The sequence below is a fragment of the Polypterus senegalus genome, chromosome 3, assembly GCF_016835505.1.
Source record: "Polypterus senegalus isolate Bchr_013 chromosome 3, ASM1683550v1, whole genome shotgun sequence".
NCBI classification, from domain to species: domain Eukaryota; kingdom Metazoa; phylum Chordata; class Cladistia; order Polypteriformes; family Polypteridae; genus Polypterus; species Polypterus senegalus.
In genome coordinates, this window is record NC_053156.1 from 256,918,858 (window position 1) to 256,944,631 (window position 25,774).

At 37.2% G+C, this 25,774-nt stretch overlaps 1 protein-coding gene across 1 annotated transcript in view; it reads left to right on the forward strand.

Moving 5' to 3' along the window:
- ift172 (intraflagellar transport 172) overlaps positions 1-25,774 on the forward strand; it is a 119,497-nt gene that overhangs the window by 78,266 nt on the left and 15,457 nt on the right. Inside the window, exons 35-44 of the mRNA XM_039748938.1 lie at positions 1,910-2,039; positions 3,666-3,764; positions 10,761-10,870; positions 11,814-11,877; positions 12,522-12,608; positions 14,168-14,284; positions 14,387-14,497; positions 16,817-16,936; positions 19,309-19,404; positions 24,198-24,257. Of these exons, the coding sequence (XP_039604872.1) occupies positions 1,910-2,039; positions 3,666-3,764; positions 10,761-10,870; positions 11,814-11,877; positions 12,522-12,608; positions 14,168-14,284; positions 14,387-14,497; positions 16,817-16,936; positions 19,309-19,404; positions 24,198-24,257 (994 nt within the window). The remainder of the gene's footprint in view (positions 1-1,909; positions 2,040-3,665; positions 3,765-10,760; positions 10,871-11,813; positions 11,878-12,521; positions 12,609-14,167; positions 14,285-14,386; positions 14,498-16,816; positions 16,937-19,308; positions 19,405-24,197; positions 24,258-25,774) is intronic.

Below are 25,774 nucleotides of genomic sequence, written 5' to 3' on the forward strand. Positions count from 1 at the left end.
ACAAGCAATAGGGATAACCGCACCCTGGAGAGGATTGTGAAACAAAACCCATTCAAAACTGTGGGGGAGATTCACAAAGAGTGGACTGCAGCTGGAGTCAGTGCTTCAAGAACCACCACACACAGACGTATGCAAGACATGGGTTTCAGCTCTTGCATTCCTTGTGTCAAGCCACTCTTGAATAAGAGACAGTGTCAGAAGCGTCTCGACTGGACTGCTGCTGTGTGGTCCAAAGTTATGTTCTCCGATGAAAGTAAATTTTGCATTTCCTTTGTAAATCAAGGTCCCAGAATCTGGAGGAAGAGAGGAGAGGCACAGAATCCACATTGCTTGAGGTCCAGTGTAAGGTTTCCACAGTCAGTGATGGTTTGGGGTGCCATGTCATCTGCTGGTGTTGGTCCATTGTGTTTTCTGAGGTCCAAGGTCAACGCAGCCGTCTACCAGGATGTTTTGGAGCACTTCATGCTTCCTGCTGCTGACAAACTTTATGGAGATGCAGATTTCATTTTCCAACAGGACCTGGCACCTGCACAAAGTGCCAAAACTACCAGTACCTAGTTTAAAGACCATGGTATCCCTGTTCTTGATTGGCCAGCAAACTCGCCTGACCTTAACCCCATAGAAAATCTATGGGGTATTGTGAAGAGGAAGATGCAATACACCATACCCAACAATTCAGAAGAGCTGAAGGCCACTATCAGAGCAACATGGGCTCTCATAACACCTGAGCAGTGCCACAGACTGATCGACTCCATGCCACGCCGCATTGTTGCAGTAATTCAGGCCAAAGGAGCCCCAACTAAATATTGAGTGCTGTACATGCATATACTTTTCATGTTCATACCTTTCAGTTGGCCAAAATTTCTAAAAATCCTTTTTTTGCATTGGTCTTAATTTATATTCTAATTTTCCGAGATACTGAATTTAGGACTTTCATTAGATGTCAGTTATAATCATCAAAATTAAAAGAAATAAACATCTGAAATACATCAGTCTGTGTGTAATGAATGAATCTAATATACAAGTTTCACATTTTGAATGGAATTACTGAAATAAATCAACTTTGTCATGATATTCTAATTTTATGACTGGCATCTGTATACTGTATAAAGCTTACATGGGTAATATATGAAAATTTCTTAACCTTTTAAAAACATTTGATTTGTAAGCAGTTAGTGTCTGCATCACAATATGCTGAGAGGTTAGAGCATTTAGAGAGTCACTGCAGTTTTCTGGAACCGGATATTTGACCCCTACTGTAGAGTACTGGAAGAAGAGCCCTATAGAAAACAGACTGTAGTTCCTCTTAAAACAATTTAATGCTAAAAGCCTGCATGCAAGGTAGAAGGTATTTTATGTTTCCACTACACACAGATAGGACAGTATATATATAAATATATAAATGAACGTATAAAAAATATGTAATTCTGGCGTTTCAGATATCAGTCTTGTTTCATTTTTATGAACATATAATTTAAAAGCATTTGATGAATAAGATACTTTGCTTGGCTCTTAACTTCTGAAGAAAAAAAGCTTCTCTTTTTGATTAACACAATAGAGACAACACTTATCAACAATTATAGCTGGACCATAAATATAAAACAAAGTGTTATTAAAGAGAAAGTATCATGTAAAAAGACTACCTTCCAGTGATTACTTATCTTGTTTTTTTCCAAGGCTTACTGTTTTGCCTAGAAATTCATAATCAAAACTTCCCACATGTGGCCATATTATGAAGCAGTCTATGTCATAGCTCTATGTTACATGTATGTAGGCAGTCCCAGCCTATAATATAGTATATTCTTGTGGAAGCGTAATGTTTATATTGGGACACAGAATTAGCAATGAATAAATAATAAATCACATTCTTAAAAATGTTAATTTTAGTCTTTTTTTTTTACATTTACAGAGGTATTGAAAGCTTAGTTGAGCATGCACAAGAATGGGAGCAGTCAGGTGAATATGCCAGAGCAGTGGAATGCTACCTAAAAGTGAAAGATACTGACAATGTTTCACTTATGGAAAAGTGCTGGATGAAGGTAAGATAAATGTGGTCAGTTGCTCAGATTTATTTTATTACATTTCAGACCTTGCTGGTGTTGTTCATTTTTGACACTTAAAGTACTTAGAAGCTCTGAAATACATCTTGGCTACTGAATGACATGTCCCAGAGTTAGACAAAAAAAACAACATCAAGCCTCTGTGTTTCTAGAAGTTGCTGCATGCAGTTATGGTCAACTGTTTGCAGTTTTCCTGCTTTGCTGCACCAACATTTTGACCTTAATAAATTATTTGCTTGCAGTTTCACTCTTCGCTCCCATTTAATCTAGCATGATAATCTACTTGCCATAGTGTATATCTCCAGCACTCGTTGAAGTTCACTAGCACAAATATATACACTTTTTAAATTTTAAGACCTGGAAAAAGTAAAGTAAAAAAGCTAAAATTAGAAGATCAATTATGATAAAATATTTGGTGTTCCACAGTCAAGACAATATTCTCAAAGGATATTATGAATTCATATAAGCGGTTCAGCTATTTCACACAGTTCCTACATTGGCTTTATTTGTTGCTTTGACTTTAAATTTTCACATTTAAATGAGCCAGAGTACTTGTTAATTGGTTAATCAACTCAGTATTCATAAATACAGCCTATATGTATGTTCTGTGAACAAAAATCTTGTTTTGAAGAAACACAAAGAAAGTGAAAGAAGGGCTTCTTTGCAGCTATGTCATCCCTGGACAAGAATTCAGTTTGTCTCTAACTATTGTAAGATAAATCCAGATACTGCACAGAGCTAAACATTCAGTCAATGAAAATGGAAAAACGGCAATCAAAATGCTGAAAACATTATTGCTTGGTTGCCTTTGATTAATAAACTACAGGGTGGTCCAGATCTAATTATGCAGATCCAGATCGTCTGGATGAAATTTATTTATGTGGGGATGATTCCAGTTCGGCATGAAGGCGATTCTTCATGTTGTCAGTTCACACACTTCTCGATGGTCTGGGATTTTTCGGTTGATTTTCTGTGTAATAAACTTAAGTTATAGTGTAATGAAAATTGCATAATTAGATCTGGACCACCCTATACTCCCCTCATCCCTCTACCCAAAGCTGTATGGTACACTGGAAATGTAAAACTATAACCTTACTGTGATAGGACTAGAAGATATTCTGTAACAATATCAATACTGTAATGTGCTGTATGTATACAATGAGTGCTCAGTGGAAACTCTTCCTTTTTGAGGTGTGATTTTAAGATGTTCTCCTTGCTTCATTGGAGTGTTGTTATTGCATTATATTTCACACATGAGCCCTGCAATGAACCAGGGTTGGTTTAAAACTTGCCCTACTTGCTGCCAGCATAAAATGCAGTTCCCCATACTCATGTACTGGGAAAAGCAGGTTCAGAACATGTTTTTATTTTTAAATGCTGATTGAAGTTTGAAAGGGCTTACTTTTTTGTTACTTTTCTACTTGGTAGAAAGCAAGTTATGGTCTCAACTATACTTACTATACAGTATAATAAAAGTTTTTCTGCTATTTCATTGTTATGAATGACTGAAAATGCGCTATTGCCTATTAAATCTATGGTAGCTCAGGCTGTTTTGGAGGAAATTACCTAATGCAAAGTATTAATACTTCTTCTAACTATCTTTAGGCTGCTGATCTGGCCAGTAAATTCTTCAGTCGGGAGAAAGCAGTAAATGTGATCCAGATTGTTGGACCTCGGCTCATTGGAATTCAGAAGTACAGTGCGGTAAGAATTGTTTGTTTTTTGACAAAGTGTAGGGCTACATTTTGTTAATGTACATGGCCTCATCTACTACACCTTTCCATGCCTGGGGATAAATGCTGATGCTTTATAGTACAGTGTTTCTCGTGCCAGTTTTCTAACACTGAGGTAATCATTTGGATGCAAAGTTAATTCAAGCTGGAATATACATTTCTATAGATGAAGATATTTGCTTTTCCCTGTTCTTCTTTTACAAAGCACATACTTGATTCAAGTCATATTATCCAGTAACTCTGTGTAGAAACCCAGAGTATTTATTAATCATCTGTTACCTTCAGAAATACAGTAGACCAGCTGTTAACAATTGTGTATAGCAGTTGACAGATAAATTTAAACTTATTTACCTACTAGGGGGCTCCGCCCTCTGCTCACTTCGCTCACCCACCCCCAGGTTTGGTTTACCGGATATACAATTTAAAAAGATTGTTAGATTCATGGAAATTGTTATATATACATTATTTTCACTTTTATTTTAAAACTTTTGTAAAAACAATACTTTATTTCCAGCCCCGGGCATGGTTACATCTCTTTCTCACAGGACATATAACGCTGCTTGCGTTGTGTAAGGGGTGCGGCTGAATGCATGCTATGGAGATGCCGTCAGATCATCTGCTGTCTTTCTGCTGCTGGTGAGCTGCCTGTTCTGCTTGTCTCGCTGCCCAATCATTTCAAAGCCTGTACAGTAGCTCTCCTTTTGCCACTTCGCATCTCTGTTGCTCGCATTGTGAAGGGGGTGGGGTGGGGGGGGTCGAAGGTTAGTTTGGCTGAACGCACGCTAAGGAGAAGCATTCTGATCATCTGCAGGCTTTTTGCTGCTGGCGAGATGCGTGTTTTGCTTGTCTCTTGTCATTGTTTTAAGAGCTGGGAGCACATGAAGTGTGTCTGCCAGCAGCAATCCACCAACTGCTAGGTTCGATGTCCGTGGACTTTTTTTAAATGATGTTTCACTGCCTTGTCCCACGTGACGGTGTAAACAGAATACTTGTCCTTTATTTCTGGCCCCGGGCGTGGTTAAATCTCTTTCTCACGCCGTATAAAGCTACTTGCGTTGTTTTGGGCGGCGGCTGAACGCATGCTAAGGAGGTGCTGTCTCACTGCTATCGGTCTTCCTTGCTGTACTCTGCCCTCCCTCATTCTGACCTAACAGTCACTTAAAACAGAAAAGGCTTCAACCTGGCTGGGACACTACAATACTTTTGAATTTTACTGCTTTCCTATTCTTTACCTTTCTCTGCATGTTTATCGCGTCATCGTTTGTTTGAGCCTTTTGAATTCTACTGCTTTCATAATGTCTTATCTGCCTTTTTTTCCCTCCAATGCTTTTGGGTCTCTTTTCTCCGCGCTGCTTTTTCTTCTTCTTTCGTTGACGTTTTATCTAGAACGCATTGTCCTTATACGCTTTATATGGGCTGAGAGCCCAGGATTTGTGTGTCCTACGTGCCTTTACACGACAGTGTTATTTGATATTGTTTGCGTCTCGTGGGTCTTTTAAGTGTATTGTTGCCCTGCTTTTCCTTTCTAGGATTTTTTTTATAATAGAGAGATAAATAATGTATTATAATAATTCACTAGTCTGATGCAGAATTGTTTGTCATTTTTCATGTGCTCTGTTTTGACAAAATCAAAATGTGAAAAAAAAATTCAGTCACTGTTTGTCTGCCATCCATAACAAATAAATATAGTTTGAATATCTGTTGGAGATGTGTAATTGCCTATTAATTTTGCAAATATGCACCAACATAACATTTCTTGTTAAAAACCAGCTGCTTAATATATCTAACACAAATCTGTGTATTGCATATTACCATATTTTATTTACATCTTAATACTTCATGTTTAAAGTAAGCTCTTGATGTTTTCATTAATCATCAACAACAACATTTATTTCTATAGTACATTTTCATACACAGGATATGGCTCAAAGTGCTTGTCAAGATGTTTAAATTAAAATGAGATAATAATAATAGTGAATAAATAAAATACATAAAATAAGTCTGTACATACAGTGGTACCATGAGATACGAGTGCCCCAACGTACGAGTTTTTTGAGATACGAGCCGTCACCAGGTCGATTTTTTGCCTTGATTTACGAGCCAAAATTCGAAATATGAGCCATCAAAGAGCTTGTTGCCGCACATTCCGACAAACTAACGATGGAGGAGTTGACAGAAGGAACTACAGACGCAGCAACGTACGGAGGTTCTGCAGGAGATCGGTATCACAGAGAAGGTTATCTCTTAAAGTGAGATAAAGGAAGTGTTTGCAATATGGGAAAAAGTTTTTAACTTTAAAGAAAATAAACACCCTGAAAAAGTTACAACTGGTCGTGCAGCTGTGCTATTTAATGACAGTTGCCTAACAGTTGACTTTATTGAAAAGAAACCCTGAAAAAGCTACAACTGGTTGTGCAGTGGCGCTATTTAATGACACTTGCCTAACTCATTTCAGAAACATTCTAAAGGGGAGGACTAAACAAAGCTCCTTGGATAGGTTTCTATTGAAATGCCTTGAGAATGAAAGTGACGAAAGCGTGGCAAAAAAGAAAAAACTAGTGAAGAAGAAAATTAAGTTAAGCAAAAGTGAAGTGAAAGAAAAAACATTACAATACGCTAATCGGCTTCGCCAACATCGCTTTATTTCTTTAGATTCTCTTGTATATCATGTGACGGACAACCGGGTCCCATGCCCGGCCGGGACGCCTCTGCTGCATACGCCCGGGGGGAGCCATCATGGACATGGCAGTACCTCCCCCGGGGCACTTGGGGGCAGTCTCCCTGGCCGTGGATCTCTCCTCAATCTCCCCCGTGGCTCCATGGGACATAGAGTACACCACAGCAGCCCGGTTGGGAAATGGGGTGGCCGCTAGGGGGTGCTGCAGAGAACCAGCCACCACACTGGACGGTTTATCAGCCCCACCCGGAGGTGCAATTAAGACCAGCTGGTCAGGCACCTGGAACACTTCCGGGTGGGATTCAAAAGGGCCTGCCTCCCAGCAATCAAGGCCAGAATCGGGAGGAAGAGGACAAGGTTGCCTGAGAGGAGTGGTGGAGGAAGGAAGCAGTTGGTTTGTGTGGGTTTTTGTGCTTGGGACTGTGTTGGGCCGGTGGGACACTGGGAAGACATGTGCCCACGGCTGAAGAGAAAAAAATAAAATTCTTGAGTGTGAACACGTGCCTCTGCGTGGTCTGTGCCGGGTCGGGCGCTATAAAGCGCCTTTTTCACAATATTAGGTTTTATTTTGTTTGTATACAATATTTGTTCATTATAAATACATTTTTCTTATGTTGAAAACATTTAACAAAATGTGGTTTTTTGGGAGCCAGCACGAATTAATCTCATTTCAATTAATTTCAATGGGGAAAATTGATTTGAGATATGAGCATTTTGACTTACGAGCTCGGTCATGGAACGAATTAAACTCGTATCTCAAGATATCACTGTACTTACAGTTGTGCCACCACCATGTTTCACAGATGGGATAAGGTTCTTTTGCTGGAATGCAGTGTTTTCCTTTCTCCAAACATAACGCTTTTCATTTAAACCAAAAAGTTCTATTTTGGTCTCATCTGTCCACAAAATATTCTTCCAATAGCCTTCTGGTTTGTCCACGTGATCTTTAGCAAACTGCAGATGAGCAGCAATGTTTTTTTGGAGAGCAGTGGCTTTCTCCTTGCAACCCTGCCATGCACACCATTGTTGTTCAGTGTTCTTCTGATGATGGACTCATGAACATGAACATTAGCCAATGTGAGAGAGGCCTTCAGTTACTTAGAAGTTACCCTGGGTTCCTTTGTGACCTCACCGGCTATTACACGCCTTGCTCTTGGAGTGATCTTTGTTGGTCGACCACTCCTGGGGAGGGTAACAATGGTCTTGAATTTCCTCCATTTGTACACAATCTGTCTGACTGTGGATTGGTGGAGTCCAAACTCTTTAGAGATGGTTTTGTAACCTTTTCCAGCCTGATGAGCATCAACAACTCTTTTTCTGAGATCCTCAGAAATCTCCTTTGCTCGTGCCATGATACACTTCCAGAAACATGTGTTGTGAAGAGCAGACTTTGATATATCCCTGTTCTTTAAATAACACAGAATGCCCACTCACTGTCATCCCATTGATTGAAAACACCTGACTCTAATTTCACCTTCAAACTAACTGCTAATCCTAGAGGTTCACATACTTTTGCCACTCACAAATATGTAATATTCGATCATTTTCATCAATACATAAATGACCAAGTATAATATGTTTGTCTCATTTGTTTAACTGGTTTCTCTTTATCTACTTTTAGGACTTGAGTGAAAATCTGATGATGTTTTAGGTCATATTTATGCAGAAATATAGAAAATTCTAAAGGGTTCACAAACTTTCAAGCACAACTGTATATAAAACAGATATATAATTAATAAAAAGTGAATATACAAAATTAATATACAGTACAGTATATGGAATCAAGTTCTCCTAGGAAGCTTAGAAAGATTTTTTATCATTAATATAGAAATTCATTGTACATTCTTTGTCAAGAAAGAGCTTCTGCCTAGCAGCAGAAGGAATAAAGCTGGAATCCATTGAAGATGCTTAATTTTTAAAAGGCTACACAGGTACAATGTCAAATATCCAGGGAATTTTATTGACATCATACAGAAGAGAAGACATCTTTGGAATAAAATGGAAAGCAATAACATTTGGAGAAAACACAGATCACTTTTTGATCAGTAGATACAATGCTTAATTCTGCCCACAGTTATTTTCCAATATCCTTTTATTACCCCTGCAGTAAAGTGTAAACTTTAATAGCTATATATTCTATACTTTTATTTTCTTCAGGAAGTCAATGATTAATTATTGATAATTTCACAAAAGTAAATGAGGGCCACACATTTAAATATTAAAATAAATATCTTCTGAGAACAATCTTGTTAGAAGCCACAGTATATGGAAGTTAAAGACTTTTTTATTATCATTTATTAATGTCATACAAAATATATAAAAACACTAGCTGTGTTGGCTGGCTTCTCAAAGGAAATTTAAAGACAATAGGCCGTGATAATAGTGCTGTTAGTCAGATGTATAAGAAATATTATGTTTTTCTGTAAGCAACATTTGTTGTTATTTTCACCAGGGGTTAATATTATTAGTTCACTGGAGCTCCTTACTCTTGAATATGCTACATACAATTGCCCATGAGATAAACATTCATGCCATAGAGTAGTCGTGGCTTTTCTTAGTGATTGACATTGACTTTTGTTGATGGTCATTGAAATATTCAATTTTACATGAAACTGTTTTTTAATTGCAATAGGTAATTAGTAGGAATAATGGGAATTTGTGGTATAAATATAATTTCACCCCATAGCACATCCTGTAAAACACTGTTGGCCACAATCAGAATTGAACATAATGCTTTAATCTGTAATCTTGTATCGTTACAAAGTTTTGGAGGGTTTAGATCAAAAGCAAAATGCACTAAATTGTGGTTTACTTTAATTTACTACACGCAGCACTAAGTTTTACCGGGTTGCATTTAAATGGACCATGCAATGAATTGAACATTTTAAGCTTTGCAGAGCAAAGAACAGGTGCTAAGAAATAATACTGTGAACTATCTACGCTCTATGTCCTAGTGCTTGAACTGCAGCCAAATTACTGGCGATACCCTGTTCAATTGGTGGTGTCTTGCTTCTCTGTTTGTTATTACTTTTATACGACATATTAGTCAAGTAGTTTCAGGTGATTTTTTTGGGGATATGGAGATTCTATATAGAATAAAAACTTTACTAATACAAGATGCACTGCAGTGTCCATTTTCTGTATGTTCTAGCCAAAGGGGACTCATTTACTGAGCTGAGCAAGCATTTAAATTTAGTTAAATTATGCCGTCACGTTTGGTTTGTGTTGTGCCCAGGTCTTCAAGTGGGAGTACAAAGAAGCCAACAGAACAGAGAATACTGCATGTGCCCAAGGATGCAAATTGCTAAGCACTTCTTCTTTAAGTTTCGTGAAACTTTTGGCCTTTGCCTTTGGTTCTGGTAGTAACCTTTATTTGCATAAAGCTGCAGCACCACTTCTCTATATGAATCCTTGCCTTTATTTTTGCCGCTCAGCAGAAAAAAAGATGTAATCCATATGATTAGCCCCCTTAGTATTATTACTGACAATTTAAAAAGAAACTCTAATTTTCTTTTTTTCTATAATGTTTTAAATTTCAGTCAACTCAGAGCGTTTTTGAAATTTTGGGGTATTTCATTTTACTATTGTTAGGGGGATTTTACCCTTAAATATTAACATACGAGGGAGAGTCAAGCTAAAGTTAGAAAATGTGATTTATCAGAAAATGGAATGAACCTTAACAAAACTGATCATGTCATTTCTCAATGTAGTTGCCACCCTTCTTAATACACTTGTGCCACCTGCCTGGAAGTGCCTGGATTCCAGCAGAATATAAAGGTTTTGTCTTGTCCTCACGACCACTCGTGCTTCCGAGTTATTATCAAACACTGCATGCCGAGGGGTACCGCAGTCACTAGTGCAACTTACTGTGACTTTCTGGAGGCCAATGTGAAACCTGCTATTCGATCCAAGCGGCAGGGACTGCTGTCTCAAGGAGTCCTTTTGCTGTAAGACAATGCTTGTCCACACACTATTTGTGTGGAGAAACTGAAGTTTAAGATATTGCCACATCCTCCTTATTCACCAGATTTGGCACCATATAATTTCCACCCTTTTGGAGTGCTAAAAAAATATCTGGGTGATTGTCAATTCAAGACAGATGACGACATGAAGAGAGCGGTGTACATACTCCTTTATATATCAACTCTTTAAATGCAATTGCTTTCTCTAATGGAAGGTCACCCCGACGCCCCTTGAGCATCTGAGCAGATGTAAATATTTTATTTGTTATTGGATAAGTTGAATTTCTGAATAAAAAATACTTGAATATTTGTTTTGTTTTGTTTTTAGGCTGCTGAGCAGTTTCTTAGCCTAGATCTCATTAAAGAAGCAATAGATGCGTTTATTGAGGGAGAAGAATGGAACAAAGCCAAGAGAGTGGCCAAAGACTTTGATTCAAGGTGAGTAATCAGTTGTGTAGTCTACTGAGCAGTCACACATGTTCAGCTAATTATGTCCTTGCTTTTTACAACAGAAAGCAAGTATAATCTTTACTAGCATATTCCATGAAAGTACAGTGAACAATGAATAAAGTGCTTGCCCAAAAGACAGAACAAGAGCCACAAGCCTTGATGATTGCTTGCTCAGAGTTGAGTAAAGGAGTATTGGTCTTAATAAATCCAATCTTAACAGGATTTTTTGTAACCATGTAGACAAGTATTGTAGAGTGCTGTAATACACTTTAGCCACTTATGCACAAGTGGGACGCCACCATATTTTAAAGTTGTCTGTGTACATTGCAGTAAACCTAGAAGTCAATCAAACGCAATAATGGTAGATGTTTACATACCCAAGGATAACTTCTTTCAAATAAAGCGTAGGTTTCCATTGTTGTCTGCTCTCTTTTAATAATAAAATATTCAGTTTGCACATGGATATGCTGAAGTAAGCAGCATGTCAAATGTGAGAAATCCACTTTTATTAAAGGTTTCACCTGTGTTGTGCCACATACAGTGAAAGGCTCATTACCATTGGATAACTGAGGTTCACAGCATTCCAGTAATTGGTTATTTATAGTATGTGTCACAGCTGTTCATAAAAGGTAGTAAATATATTGTGTGTGCAACAGCTCATCTTTACTCAGGACTCAGTGGTACGTTTCATTTGTAAGTATTGCTCATAGTATAACTTTGAAGCGATGCGGAATGCAGCTTTGCAGTTCAAGTGTCACAAGTTCAGTTACCATACCTGGGCATTGTCTGTTGTACATTCTCCCCATGTTAATTTTCTGATCAGTATGTTTTCAGTTTCAAGTTTAAGGCTTTAATAGACTGAATGATGTCACCAGCATAGCAAATAAGTATGTGAGTTGAATTTAACAATTTGACTCATTTTTTTTTGTAGATATGAAGACTATGTGGACCAGTGCTACAAAGAACACTTAAAAAACCAAGGAAAAGTAGACTCTGTAAGTTGCTAATTGTTTTGTGGTTATTCTATATGTGTAATGTACTTCAGGACTTTACTATATACGTGGCATAAAAGTGTTTATTATTTGGTTAGGTTTTATACAATTAAAAGTTGATTTAATTTTCCTAATTTTCTGGTGTCTGCCAAACAATTCATGTAGTTCATTGTACCAGTAATTGTTGCATCATCACTTTTTATATTTCTTTTTTTAAGAAAAGTAGCAATACATTTGTCTTTTGTCAAAAACCATTTATTGTAAAACAGAACATTTTAAAAGGAGATGAGATTAAAGTATGTTTAAATGACTTTTCATGAATATAAAAACAAAATCAATGTTTTAAGACCATTGTGCCTAATGGACAGTGTTTATTTACATTTAATATAAATACAATGACATTAAGTTGTGAAATTCAACTATGAAATGAATGTAGCTAAATTTTGGTAAAAATTATATCTCATAATTCCAGAAATTATACAAAGGTCAAAGCCTTGTTATTGGGAAGCCAATATGTCTGATAGATCATATCCACGAACGATTTGTAATACCAAATTTTACAAATAAGCTAGTGTATATTATTTAGATCACTGTACTCTTGAAGGTGGTAAGTTATATTTTTTTCAATTTTTTTATCTGTTCATTAGCTTGTGGGAGTTGATGTCATGGCAGCACTTGATATGTATGCTGAGAGAGGTCAGTGGGAAAAATGCATTGAAACTGCATCAAAGCAGGTAAACCCAATGTACTTGGTTTCCTTCCATACAGCCATATGTCCATCTGTCTTGGTTGCCTAATTTTTAAATGTTTAAATGTTAGAACTGTGGGAATTTAGAGTCTGGGTTGACTGAAATAGAGGCACATAGCAAGCTAGTTCGGAGCCTTAAGTGAATTTAATAACAGGACTTTGGACTGAAGTAGAACAGCTGAGCAGATCCTGCAAACTCCATATATCTATAGAAGAATTCCTATCTTTGAATCAAGGCAACGGTCAAGCTTTAAGTGGCTGTGTTACTCATTACACTGGTGTCATCTCTTTTTATGCCCAATGCTGCACATGTTGTTTTTTACATGCTAAACAAATTATATATATTTAATCCTATTAAAAATAAATAATATGGCATTCCTGTAATATTGATTAAATTCCATGGTAAGTTGCCTTCCTTTTCTGTCCAGCAGCTTTCTTTAAATACTTGCCAATTCCTGGTTACCTTTTAAAGAGAACAGTCACTCTCTTCTTCTATTGTTTTAAAATCAAATAAATGTTAGTGGGGTCAACTCTTTCATTTTAATGAATCTATCCATCAATTTATCTTTATTTTAAATAGTGTCATTAACAGTATGCCCCTTTACAGAGCAATCAAGATGATTTTACATAAAATATTTGTCACATGATTTGGAATTGAAAAGCTGAAATATCCATAAATTGCTGAAGCAGTATAAGTTCAATCAAATCTGAAACCCTGATCCTCAGATGTGTATAATGAGATTTAAGGGCCTCCAACTTGCTTCCTTTGAAGTGTGTAAGGTTCTTAATTTAGAGTACAATTGTCTCTGTTATGACCCTCCCAGAATAAACTTGAAACTAGAATTTTGTTGCATTAAATGAATCAAAATTCAATTGCAATAATTGACTAATTTCACTGTTTAAATTACTTCTGATCTGGTCCCATCTCTAACAAAGACGAACTGTCATTTTACATTTTAGTTTTCCAGTAAGCCTGTAGCATTCCCAGCTAAATAGTTTAGAGCTGATATAAAAGGTGTAGCATTTTGCCATTTTGTATGACATTGTGTTGCATCACCATATAGGTGTGCCGGTTCAGTGATCCACTGATGTTTCTGGACCATAAGACTGCTGAGTTTGTGTTAATATATGTTGAATCAGAAGGAGTTTGTCATGTTAATCAAACTTTCATTAGTGCATTTGTTTCTGCTTCTAGTTTTTATTTGTATTGTATTGTTTGTGTCTTCATGAATATTCCTCCAGGTACTTTGGTTACCCTCCCAATTCCTGAAAATGTGCACATTACATGATCAGTGTTTCACAATTGGCTTGTTTACTGGGGTGTTTAGTACCATATACCCATATGTTGATAGTATGGGTCTGGCCACTTGCAAAACTGAAATTGAAAAACTGGATTTTGCAAATGTTATTTTGTATTATTCTTGTTTTCCTCTTACAGTCTATAACAGAAACTTTATATTTATTATATAAAATGTCATTATGGGTTAAGTCTAACTCAACAGTGGCTATTTTTTAACCCTTGAACACTTTCTTTTGCTTCCACAGAACTACAAAGTTCTTCACAAATATGTAGCTTGGTATGCCTCTAACTTGATCAATGAGGGGCACTCAGAAAAGGTTTTAAGTCTGTATAATCAGCATGGTTCTCCTGCCTACCCACAGGTACTTTGTAGTTTTGTTATTAATGGTATTTGTAGAAAACCTTTATCTGTACTGTACTTTCTCTAAAACCGATTAAATACTTACTTTAGTCTTGCTTGTTAGAATTTTAATATTTACAGACACTTGTTTCGTGACATGCTGAGCCTGAGTGGCACAAACAATGCTGAAGCATATCGTACATGGGCAGAACTGAGAGATGTACTGTTAAATTTGGTAAGTTACAGATATAAATAATATTTAATATCTATAGTTAAGGCAATGATTAAAAAGTTCAACTGAAACTGTTACCAATTTTTGTAAACCAAGTTAATTTTGCCCCCATGCACACTGAGCAGGATGATAAATGAGATGAAAAAAAATCTTCAAGGATCATTGCTTGAGAATACACAAAAAAACAGCATCTTGGTATCACCAAGTCTCCAAAATTACGATTAGTCATTACCTCCATGTCAACAGATTACTTGGAAGGCATGCCAGAAAAAAAAATTAACCACAAACATTAGCCCATGTAGTTTGCTAAACGCTGCTGGAACTTTGATTGGAATCTGTTCTATTATTAGACAATACAAAAATTGAGGTTTTTGACAATAAACATTCAAGGCAGGTTTATTTGTGAAAAGAAGGATGGCTGTACCTAAGGACTGAAGAACCTGATCCCCACTGCTAAGTATGGTGGATGTTCTGTGATGTTGTGGGGCTGTGCATCCTCCAAAGGCCCTGGAAACCTTGTTAGGGTATATGGCATTATGGACTCCATAAAATACCAGGAGATTTTAATTTAAATCTGGCTGCCAGGAAACTAAAACTGGCGGATCGTTGGATCTTCCATCAGGACAGTGATCCCAAAACATATGTTCAGGTCAACACAAAATTGGTTAAAGGAACACAAAGTCATACTTCTGCCATGAACATCTCAGTCCCTGGACCTAAACCCCTTTGAAAACCTATGAGGTGAGCTGAAGAGGAGAGTGCACATGAGAGGACCTGGGACCCTGGATGATCTGGAGAGATTCTGTAAAGAGGAATGGTCTTGGATTGCCTGCTTTATATTCTACAGCCTTATAAGATATTACAGAAGAAGACTCATAGCTGCAAAGGGAGGTTGTACAAAGTATTAAATGCAAGGGTGCCAAGAATCATGGCTTATGTGGTTTTGTTCAAAATTAATTATTTCTTGCGAATTTTTTTTTCTAAATGTACTTTGGTTAAAGATTGAAATCCTCTCATTTTTTCTCAGTGTGAGATTAAGGTAATTCATGAAAAGGTGATGTTTTTATAACTTAATCTTCTTTACCAGTGGTGGCAAAAATTGCAGAGGTGTACTTATTTTAAGTGACTTTGTAACTTTTGCAACAAATAGCCAGCAAAAAACTTTAAAGTGTAACAAACAGATGGATGCACTGATTTGTGCAGTTAATTATGATCCTAGGTGTTTTTTTTCCACAGGGACACAGTCAGTAATAGTAAAAAAATATTATGAGTTTTGCCTTGTCCTATTTGTTGTTATTTTAACAAGAGTTTTTAAAATTCTTTTAAAATTACTTCATTTATTTATTTTTCAACAAATTATCCAATTGTTTCATGAAAGTTTATAGCTGAATTGGCCACACAATAGGTTTATTTTTAATATAGTTTATTTGTATATTTGTTCATTATTTCTATTCTACTATATTTTGCGTTCTGTGTTGGTTTTGCAATAAGTGAATTTCCCTTCTGCCTGTCTCTGTGTATGATTGTATTTCACTCTGTAAAAGAGATGCATCTGTATTTCCTATTGCAATTCTACTTGGGGCACTGGGAGTCAATGCTGCCCTGATCACAGAGCTGTACAGCAAAAAAAGTGAAGCAATATAGAGATGGACTGGAGGATACATTATAATTGCATACCTCTCCATCATTATGGAGGACCCTTGCAACAGCAAATGTGACAAAGGTCCTTGTATGCCTGGAAACTCTTGTGCTCAGTGGTCTCCCTGTTTGGTATACTATCAAAAATGATAAGAGAATACAAAAGTGGCGTGCAGCTATATAAATTATTCTGGGGTTTTCTGCATTCTGTTGCATAACTTGTAGTGTTGAACAAACGCAAAACAGTTGAGTATACATCAATGAAATTTTTAGTTTTTCATTATGTCCTTAAGTTACATGTTTTAAAAATAATATCACAACTATGATTAATAAACTCTTTGCCTAGTTAATGATGGAATGTAATACATACTTATTCAAGCAGATAGGCAATAGTTTTTTCAGTTCCACTGAACAGATGTACTCCATCATAAAAGAGAAGCTGTATGGCAGTAAAGCTTATTTTCTGCTATTCAGTCTCTTTAGTGTGATGGCTTTTAAATATGTAATACCTGATATGAAAATTAATACTTGGCTATATTTTCTCACATCAGACTTGTGATGGAAGCATCCCTTTTATTTTTAAGTGTTTTACATTCACAAGTACTTTATATGAATAAATGCTACTCTTAATTGACCTTACGAGATAAATGACTGATTTTCTTTTTTATTTTTAAAATTAACTAGTGTGAAAATATGGTGAAGACTTCTGAAGCCAATTCTCCAGCGCATGAAGAATTTGAACAGATGCTCCTGATTGCACACTACTATTCTGCACGATCAGCAGCACAAGGAGTTAAACAGCTGGTATGATGGGCTTATATTCACAACTTTTGTCTAAGGTGGCAAAGCCCAACAAATTTTTCTTTTTCACTTTTTATTTTACTACAATATGTAATGCTGCTGTGTTTAATTTTAAATATTTTGCACTGAGCATTAGCAAATACACTGTGAGACAGAAGTGAAAACAAAATTCTACAAATACTATAAAATAGTAAGACTAATAAGAAAACTAAATAATAAATAGAAAAAAACAGAAAGTAACTAATATAAATATTCTCCCTCAAAATCCTTCAGCAACAGAGTCATAACCTGTTAACACTAAAAACTATAGAATGTCATATTTTTGCAGTACTTACTGTACACTGAATTGGGAGATGTTCTATTATTCTTCTGACCATCATCATAAGTCTTTAGGTCTGTGACACAGAGAAGATTCCCAAAAGCACAAGTTGCACAAATTAAAGGAACACTTTTTAATCAGAGTATAGCATCAAGTCAATGAAACTTCTGGAATATTGATCTGGTCAGTTAAATAGCAGAGGGGGTTGTTAATCAGTTTCAGTTGCTTTGGTGTTAATGAAATTAACAACAGGTGCGCTAGAGGGGCAGCAATGAGACAACCCCCAAAACAGGAATGGTTTAACTGGTGATGGCCTCTGACATTTTTCCCTCCTTACTTTTCTGACTGCTTTTTCACTAGTTTTGCATTTGGCTACTGGTATTGGTAGCATGAGGGGATACCTGGACCCTACAGAGGTGGCACCGGTAGTCCAACTTCTCCTGTATGGCACATCAATACGTGCCATTGCTAGAAGGTTTGCTCTGTCTCCCAGCACAGTCTCAAGGGCATGGAGGAGATTCCAGGAGACAGGCAGTTACTCTAGGAGAGCTGGACAGGTCTGTAGAAGGTCCTTAACCCATTAGCAGGACTGGTATCTGCTCCTATGGGCAAGGAGGAACAGGATGCGCACTGCCTGAGCCCTACAAAATGACCTTCAGCAGGCCACTGACATAAATGTGTCTGACCGAAAAATCAGAAACAGACTTTATGAAGGTGGCCAGAGGGCCCGACATCCTCTAGTGGGCCCTGTGCTCACTGCCCAGCAGCACTGTGGCACTCGATTGGCATTTTCCATAGAATACCAGAATTGGCTGGTCCACCACTGGTGCCCTGTGCTTTTCATAGATGAGAGCAGGTTCAATCTGAACACATGTGACAGAGATGAAAGGGACTGGAGAAGCCATGGAGAACATTATACTACCTGTAACATTGCTCAGCATGACCTGTTTGTTGGTGGGTCAGTGGTGGTCTGGGGAGGCATATCCATTGATACCATTGACTGGCCCCCATGCTCACCTGACCTAAATCCAATAGAACACCTCTGGGGCATTATGTTTCAGTCCATTTGATGCCACTAAGTTGCACTTCAGACTGTACAGGAGCTCAGTGATGCCCTAGTTCAGATCTGGGAGGAGATTCCCCTAGGACAGCTTCCGTCATCTCATTAGGAGCATGCCCCAAATGTTAAGATCTTGAGTTGCTGCAATGAAATTTTGCCAAAATGGACTAGCCTGCCGCATCATTGTTTCACTTTGATTTTCATGGTGTCTTTGAATTCAGCCCTCTATAGGTTGATAAATATCATTTCCATCAAAAGATGTGACATCCTTTTGTTACCCAGTCCATATCAGTATAGATATCCATAATGATTTTTTTCCCATTGAGATCTGATGTGTTTTCAAAGTGTTCCTTTAATTTTTTCGAGCAGTTATATACTATAAGTGAGAATGTCTTGTATTGGTCAATGTAGAAAAAAATCACAATTAAATTATCTTATTTAAACAGTAAGATAACATGTTATTAAGTGTAAACTTGCATCACTAACACAGAAGGTGCAGTACTTTACAACTGTCTTGGCTTTAAAAAGCAGAATATTTGGTTTGTTTTTAAGCTTCTCCTACGTGCCCCATAGACAACAATGTAAAGTGCCACTGCAGACAAGATATTTTTTTAATTTATAGAAAGCAATTAAATTTAGAACATAATTTCATATGGCAAATGCATATATAGCATGTTTGTGAAGAAGTAATTTCGACTTGATATAGCTAACTTTTCCTTTAATCCTGTAATTTGAAAAAGTTCAGGAATGTTTAATCATTTTCTCGGATATAATATATGTCAATATATTATATGCTTCAAAAGTAATAAATCATGTCTAAAATATTTGAGTAAAACTGCACGACATAGTCAATTTATATACATATATTAATGAGACAGAACAAACTTTTTTTAATTGTATATAAATGTTCTACATTTGTAATAAACCATTTTATGCTGCCTTTTCTGTAATCATTTATATATTGCAGTAATTTTCTGAATTTTATTTATTTTGCAGGAGACTATTGCAGCAAAAATTTCAATAGCGTTGTTAAGGTATACAGATATAATACCAGCAGATAAAGCATTCTATGAGGCAGGTTTTGCTGCTAAGGTATGTACTATGTATTGCATGTTAATGAATAATTTACTAATACATATATTGGAATATATAGCAACTTTTGTTTTACAGTACATGAAGTAATAAAAAAATGTTTTTAAGTTGTCAAATCCAGGAGAAGTGGACAAGAGTTATAATTATTTCAAGAATATTTCATCTAGAATTAAAATTTTAACTATTTTCTTCCCACCTATAGAAATGTAAATGGGTGAGAATAATGTGTACTTTTCATTCTGTTTTTTTTTTTTCTTAACCTCTGATTCTGTGAAATGAAAGAAGAAATATATTACAAAGTTGTATGTTATTTTTGTGTCACAAACCTCACTACATTTGAATCATGATTTCATTTGGGATCCATGCACAGTGGAATTGATCATATCACATTTACAAGTTCACTTTGTCACACTATGTGTAATTGCTGGAAGTTTATGTTAAAGGTTGGGTGTAGTCATAGGCACTTTGAAGTCAGTAAATTCTGGTGGATATATGCCAGAAAAATTCAGATCACCAGATCCTTTATCAGATTATTGAATACTCTACAGAAGCAAGACAGGAGCAAACTCTGGACAGGGTGCTAGTCCATCGCAGGGCGAATACACACACCCACAAACATGGCAGTTTGGTTGTCCTTCTCCACTTTAAGCCCATCTGGAAGTATACCAAACACAGCTGTTAATGGGTTAGGAGGGATTGTGACACCAAGGTTCCAGAATGATGTTAATTTGGTACAGGTACAGAACATGTGGCCCAGTGAGGCCGAAATTTGATTGCAGTGTTTGCAGGTTGGATCTTGCCCTGGGAACATTTTGGACAATTTTAAACAAGACGGATGTGCTCGATATATATAATTTTGAGTTGAATAATTCTATGCTTTGCACATATGGAACGCGAGTGAATTCTTTTCTGAGATGTTGAGTGAGAGATCCTTTTCCCACTGTACTCTTGGATCTTTGAAAGGGAGGGACTGTAAAATGGTTTTATATATTTTACGGAGATGCTGTCTGAGTCTTCAAGACAGAGGGGAAATCATGTTTTTAATTAAACATTTTAGTTTGAACAAAGTATAAAAAAGGCTAATAACTAGGCTTCATTATTTTGTTTGTTATTTCCAGTCTCATTGAATGAATGATTACTTGTGTCCTTTTGCTTGTGTACAGTGGTATCATAGCAATTCATTATTTATGATATTGACATGATCATATTTGTTTACAACCTGCAGATACTTTCCTTATCAGTGCATCTAGATTTAGATGAGAAAGCTTTGCTAAGCAAAAATCATGTATCTTTTCATAACCAAATGGGGTAGGCATTGAAAAAATGCTTCCTATTACATGGAAAATATTCTTAGGAGTGATGATATCAGAAGCATCCAAAGGAAAAGGCACAACCAGATGTTAGAAATAAATACGTAAATGAGGAAAACTTAACAAAATTCACTAACTACATTATCATTTTGAGTTCTGCATAACTATAAAGGTGATAATAATCACTGTCCAAATCTACAACCCACAGGTCAGGAAAATGCCCTCAGTCTCAGAGATTGACAAAGAGATGGTTTCATTTTCATGACATAGAAAAAAATCATCTTTGTTCCTCTTGAATCTAAAAAAGGGCTAGCTGGTCATCGTGGTTTTATGTGGTTATTAATCGTTCTTTAGTCCTTTAGTCAGTTGCTGTTTCTCTGTTAGTCTATGTCACTACCTCATTCTCATCTGTCTGACAGGCCGGTTAACTGCCTGCTCCTCCTTTCTTATCTCCGCCCCTCTCTCGCTCCCAAAGTTAAATGACGGCTAGAGTACCAGGACGGTGTGCTTTCACTAGCTATAGGTGGCGGTTGTGCGGGAACGGCAGTTTGCATGGTGTAATAGCAGTTAGGCTTGTCGTTTGCATTAAATTTTGTAAATTATTGTTTTGATTTCGAACATGGACTGATTTGTTAAGTGTAAATTAGAAGACGCCGCAGCACATGACGATACTCAGGTTCCGGAGCAGTTGATTGAAGCTGCAGCGGTTGCCGTTACCACTGCAACCTTACTCAGCTGCAGTTGCCGAAAAATGCCGCTGGCAATCCGCAACTCAAAGTTCGCCAGTACAGTGACAACTGCTTAGCTCTGGGATTCACTTGGACGGGAGACCATGACTGCCCTTCACCACTGTGTATTGTTTGTGGCGAAAAACTTGCCAATAGTGCCATGGTGCCAGCTAAAGCGGCATTTAACAACTAGACATCCAGAGGTATCAGACAAAAACATACAGTACTTTCAGAGGACATTGGCCTTGAATAAGAAGCAAACGGCTGCGTTTGAGAAAAAGTTCAAGATAAGTAAGAAAGCTCAAGAAGCAAGTTATGCTGTGACGGAGATTGTTGCTAAGAAAATGAAATAGCATAACATTGCTGAAACGGTAATTTTACCTGCATGCCAAGAAATGGTGAGGATTATGTTTGGGGAGGATGCTGTATCAGAAATTAATAAGATTCCGCTTTCAGACAATATGATAAGTAGGTGTATTGCTGAAATGTCCAGCGATATTGAGCGTAATGTTCTCTCAAAAATGAAAAGTCGTGGGTTCTTTGCAATTCTGGTCGACGAGTACACAGACATTAGCGGTAAAGCACAGCTGCTTGCGTTTGTTCGCTTTATTGACAATGAAGCTATTATGGAAGACTTTTTTTGCTGCAAAGAATTGCCAGAAACAACAAAAGGACAAGATGTTTATGACGTTTTAAATTCACATTTGCAGTCTTACGAGTTGACTTGGGAAAACTGTGTTGGCATTTGTACAGACGGTGCGCCTGCAATGACAGGAAATGTCAAAGGCTTTGTCTCGCTGGCACAACAACAGAATCCCAATATTCTCGTCACTCATTGTTTTCTTCATAGAGAAGCACTGGTTGCTAAAACAATTGGACCTGAACTGAAGTCTGTAATGGATATGGTAGTCAAAATAGTTAATTACATGAAGATGAGACCACTAAAATGTCGTCAGTTTGCGAAATTGTGGAAGCAGACCACGTCACTCTCATCCAGCATACAGACGTACGATGGTTGTCTCGGGGAAAAGTTTTGCGTCGATTGTAAGAACTAAGAGAAGAGATGCTAGTCTTCTGATTGCAAGGAAACCTGAAGGATTTTGCAGAAGTTCTGGGCGATGAATCTTGGTGTTCTAAGCTAGCAAATTTGGCTGACATATTTCACGAATTGAACTTCTTGAACAGTGGCATGCAAGGCAGGAATGAAAATATCTTGATGTCAACAGACAAAATAAGTGCTTTTCAGAAAAAATTGACAATTTGGAAGAAACATGCAAGTGCAGGGAACGTTGAAATGTTTCCTAGTGTTGTTGACAGAAACTATCAGGACATTTTGCCATTGATTTTGACTCACTTGGACACACTGTTGGCAGGTCTCAGCAAATATTTTCCGTCAATATCCATGGACCAGTACGACTGGGTTCGAAGCCCATTTGTAGAATTTGAACCGTCTGAAGGACAGTTCACCTTGTCAGAAGAGGAACAGCTTGCTAGTGTTGCAAGTAACAAAACACTGAGGCTAAAGCACTCAGAGTTAAACCTGGATGCATTCTGGATGCTGGTTGAAAAGGAGTACCCATCAATTGCTCAGAAAGCTCTGTGACTGTTGGTACAATTTTCAACTTCTTACTTGTGCGAGTTTGGATTTTCAGCCTATTTTAAGACATATGTTAATCATGAATCTCTCACAATTTTTAGTGCTTTCAGCATTTCCAGAAAGATCCTATTTACTTCCAACAGCATTACCTTACTTACAGAAACGGACCATGTTTCTACCAAATTTTCATTATATTCTGTACTGGATGTAAGAACATTCATCCAGGCTCTATTTAATACTTGTATATTCTCTTTATGTTTGATTTTGTTTTCTCCTACTTACTGTCTCAGTATAAAGTGCTGCTGAAATATTGGTTCATAATTGCAAATTGTCCCAATATAAGTGACAGAGGATGCATGTTTAGGTGTGCCGTGCAGTAGAGGCATGTCCATGCCAGGTCTAGTGCCTGTATTTGACCCACTCCGGTTAGAACACAAACTATAATCTCTGACAACAATCGGGAAAATGTTACGTTTATAAAATGGATGGATAGATATAAATAGCTTCATTTTGCTAGATGTTATTTCTGACATATTTCTAATTTTGAGAAAAAAAATAACTCTGTGGAAAATTGAATCTTGTGGAATATACACTATAGGGTGGTCCATATCTAATTATGCAATTATGAAAAGGTGAACACATCTCACCTACTGTTCGACTGACAACTGCCCCCCCCCAATTTTAGAATGCAGGGCAGGTGCTGCCATCTATTGGCAACAGAAAGAATTTTTGTGAATTCTCTATGTAATAAACTTAATAAGTTATAGCATAATGAAAATTGCATAATTAGATCTGGACCACCCAATATTAGTCATTGGTCCCAACCTACTATCACCCTTGACTCAAAAACATTAAAGAATGATGCAGTACAATAAATATGATGACAAGCATCCATTTAAACTTTTGTTGCATCTCCAAGAGTAGCGCCAGATGAATAAGAAACTGAAGAATAAATACCTAAAATGCAGGGCTTTTGAAAGATTATTAGTGTTTTTTGGCCCCTTTTTTCCTTTATGAGAAACTAATATATCATTGTTACCTTTAGTCTACTTCATTCCCCTTGGGATTTGTGAATTTCCCCTTGGGATTAATAAAGTATCTATCTATCTATCTATCTATCTATCTATTACAACATTAACATTTTTAATTTCTTAACAGAGTATTGGCTGGACAAGCATGGGCTTCATATTTCTAAATCATTTTTTGGATCTAAGTGATGTAAGTAGTTAAATGTAAGACTTATTTTATATACTAAATCAGAGAAATGTAGTGTTTATTTCCTTTTTTTAAATTGGTCTTTTATTTTGTTTTATTTTAATAAAAAAATTCTTCAACATTGAAATTATTGTAATATTTTGAGAATAATGAATGTCATATTTACAAGTAGTTTATTCTCTTTGGCATCAAAGAGCTGGATAGATACTTAAAATCTGGGATTAACTGAGACCTGTATAGTCATATTACTATTCTGTTTTTAGGTAAGAAAACTATGAATGACTAAAAGTATGTAATATTAATCATTTCCAAGTCATTTGCTTGCCATACGTTCCATTATGATTATTTTCTTTTCCAGCTCTGTTCATATTTTTAATTACTTTCTATAAATCTAATCAGCAATTATGTCTGATAACTAATAAATAAAATAATTTATATTTCAGATACATCTGGTTTAGAGCTTGCATGTGTTTAATGATTTAAGTGGATTTATTTAACATCATATATTCTTGTCCTGTATAAAGTCATATTCTTTATTTAAATGAACATATGAAACTCGAAAGCACCTCTTTGGTATAGTATATTTTATCTAACTTGACAAAGCATTGAGTCATTCATACTAATTTACAATGCTGTGCAAATTGGTTTGCACTGTAAAGTCTGGAACCCTCAAAGATTTCAATTGAAATTTTTGAACGTTACGAAATATTGGGTCTACTGGAAACAGGCAAGCTTTGAACAAATAAAAATAAGCTGTGCACTCAAAAGTCATTTTTAGCAAAATGAGTTGTGATTTCAGCAGCCATATGACATTTTGCTTGGTTTCTGATAAGATTCCATCCATCCATCCATCCTCTTCCGCTTATCCGAGGTCGGGTCGCGGGGGTAGCAGCTTAAGCAGAGAGGCCCAGACTTCCCTCTCCCCGCCACTTCTTCCAGCTCTTCCGGAGAATCCCAAAGGCGTTCCCAGGCCAGCCGGAGACATAGTCCCTCCAGCGTGTCCTGGGTCTTCCCCGGGGCCTCCTCCCGGTTGGACGTGCCCGGAACACCTCACCAGGGAGGCGTCCAGGAGGCATCCTGATCAGATGCCCGAGCCACCTCATCTGACTCCTCTCGATGCAGAGGAGCAGCGGCTCTACTCTGAGCCCCTCCCGGATGACTGAGCTTCTCACCCTATCTTTAAGGGAAAGCCCAGACACCCTGCGGAGGAAACTCATTTCAGCCGCTTGTATTCGCGATCTCGTTCTTTCGGTCACTACCCATAGCTCATGACCATAGGTGAGGGTAGGGCGTAGATCGACTGGTAAATTGAGAGCTTTGCCTTACGGCTCAGCTCCTTTTCACCACGACAGACCGATGCAGAGCCCGCATCACTGCGGATGCCGCACCGATCCGCCTGTCGATCTCACGCTCCATTCTTCCCTCACTCGTGAACAAGACCCCGAGATACTTGAACTCCTCAACTTGGGGCAGGATCTCTCCTCCAACCCTGAGAGGGCACTCCACCCTTTTCCGCTGAG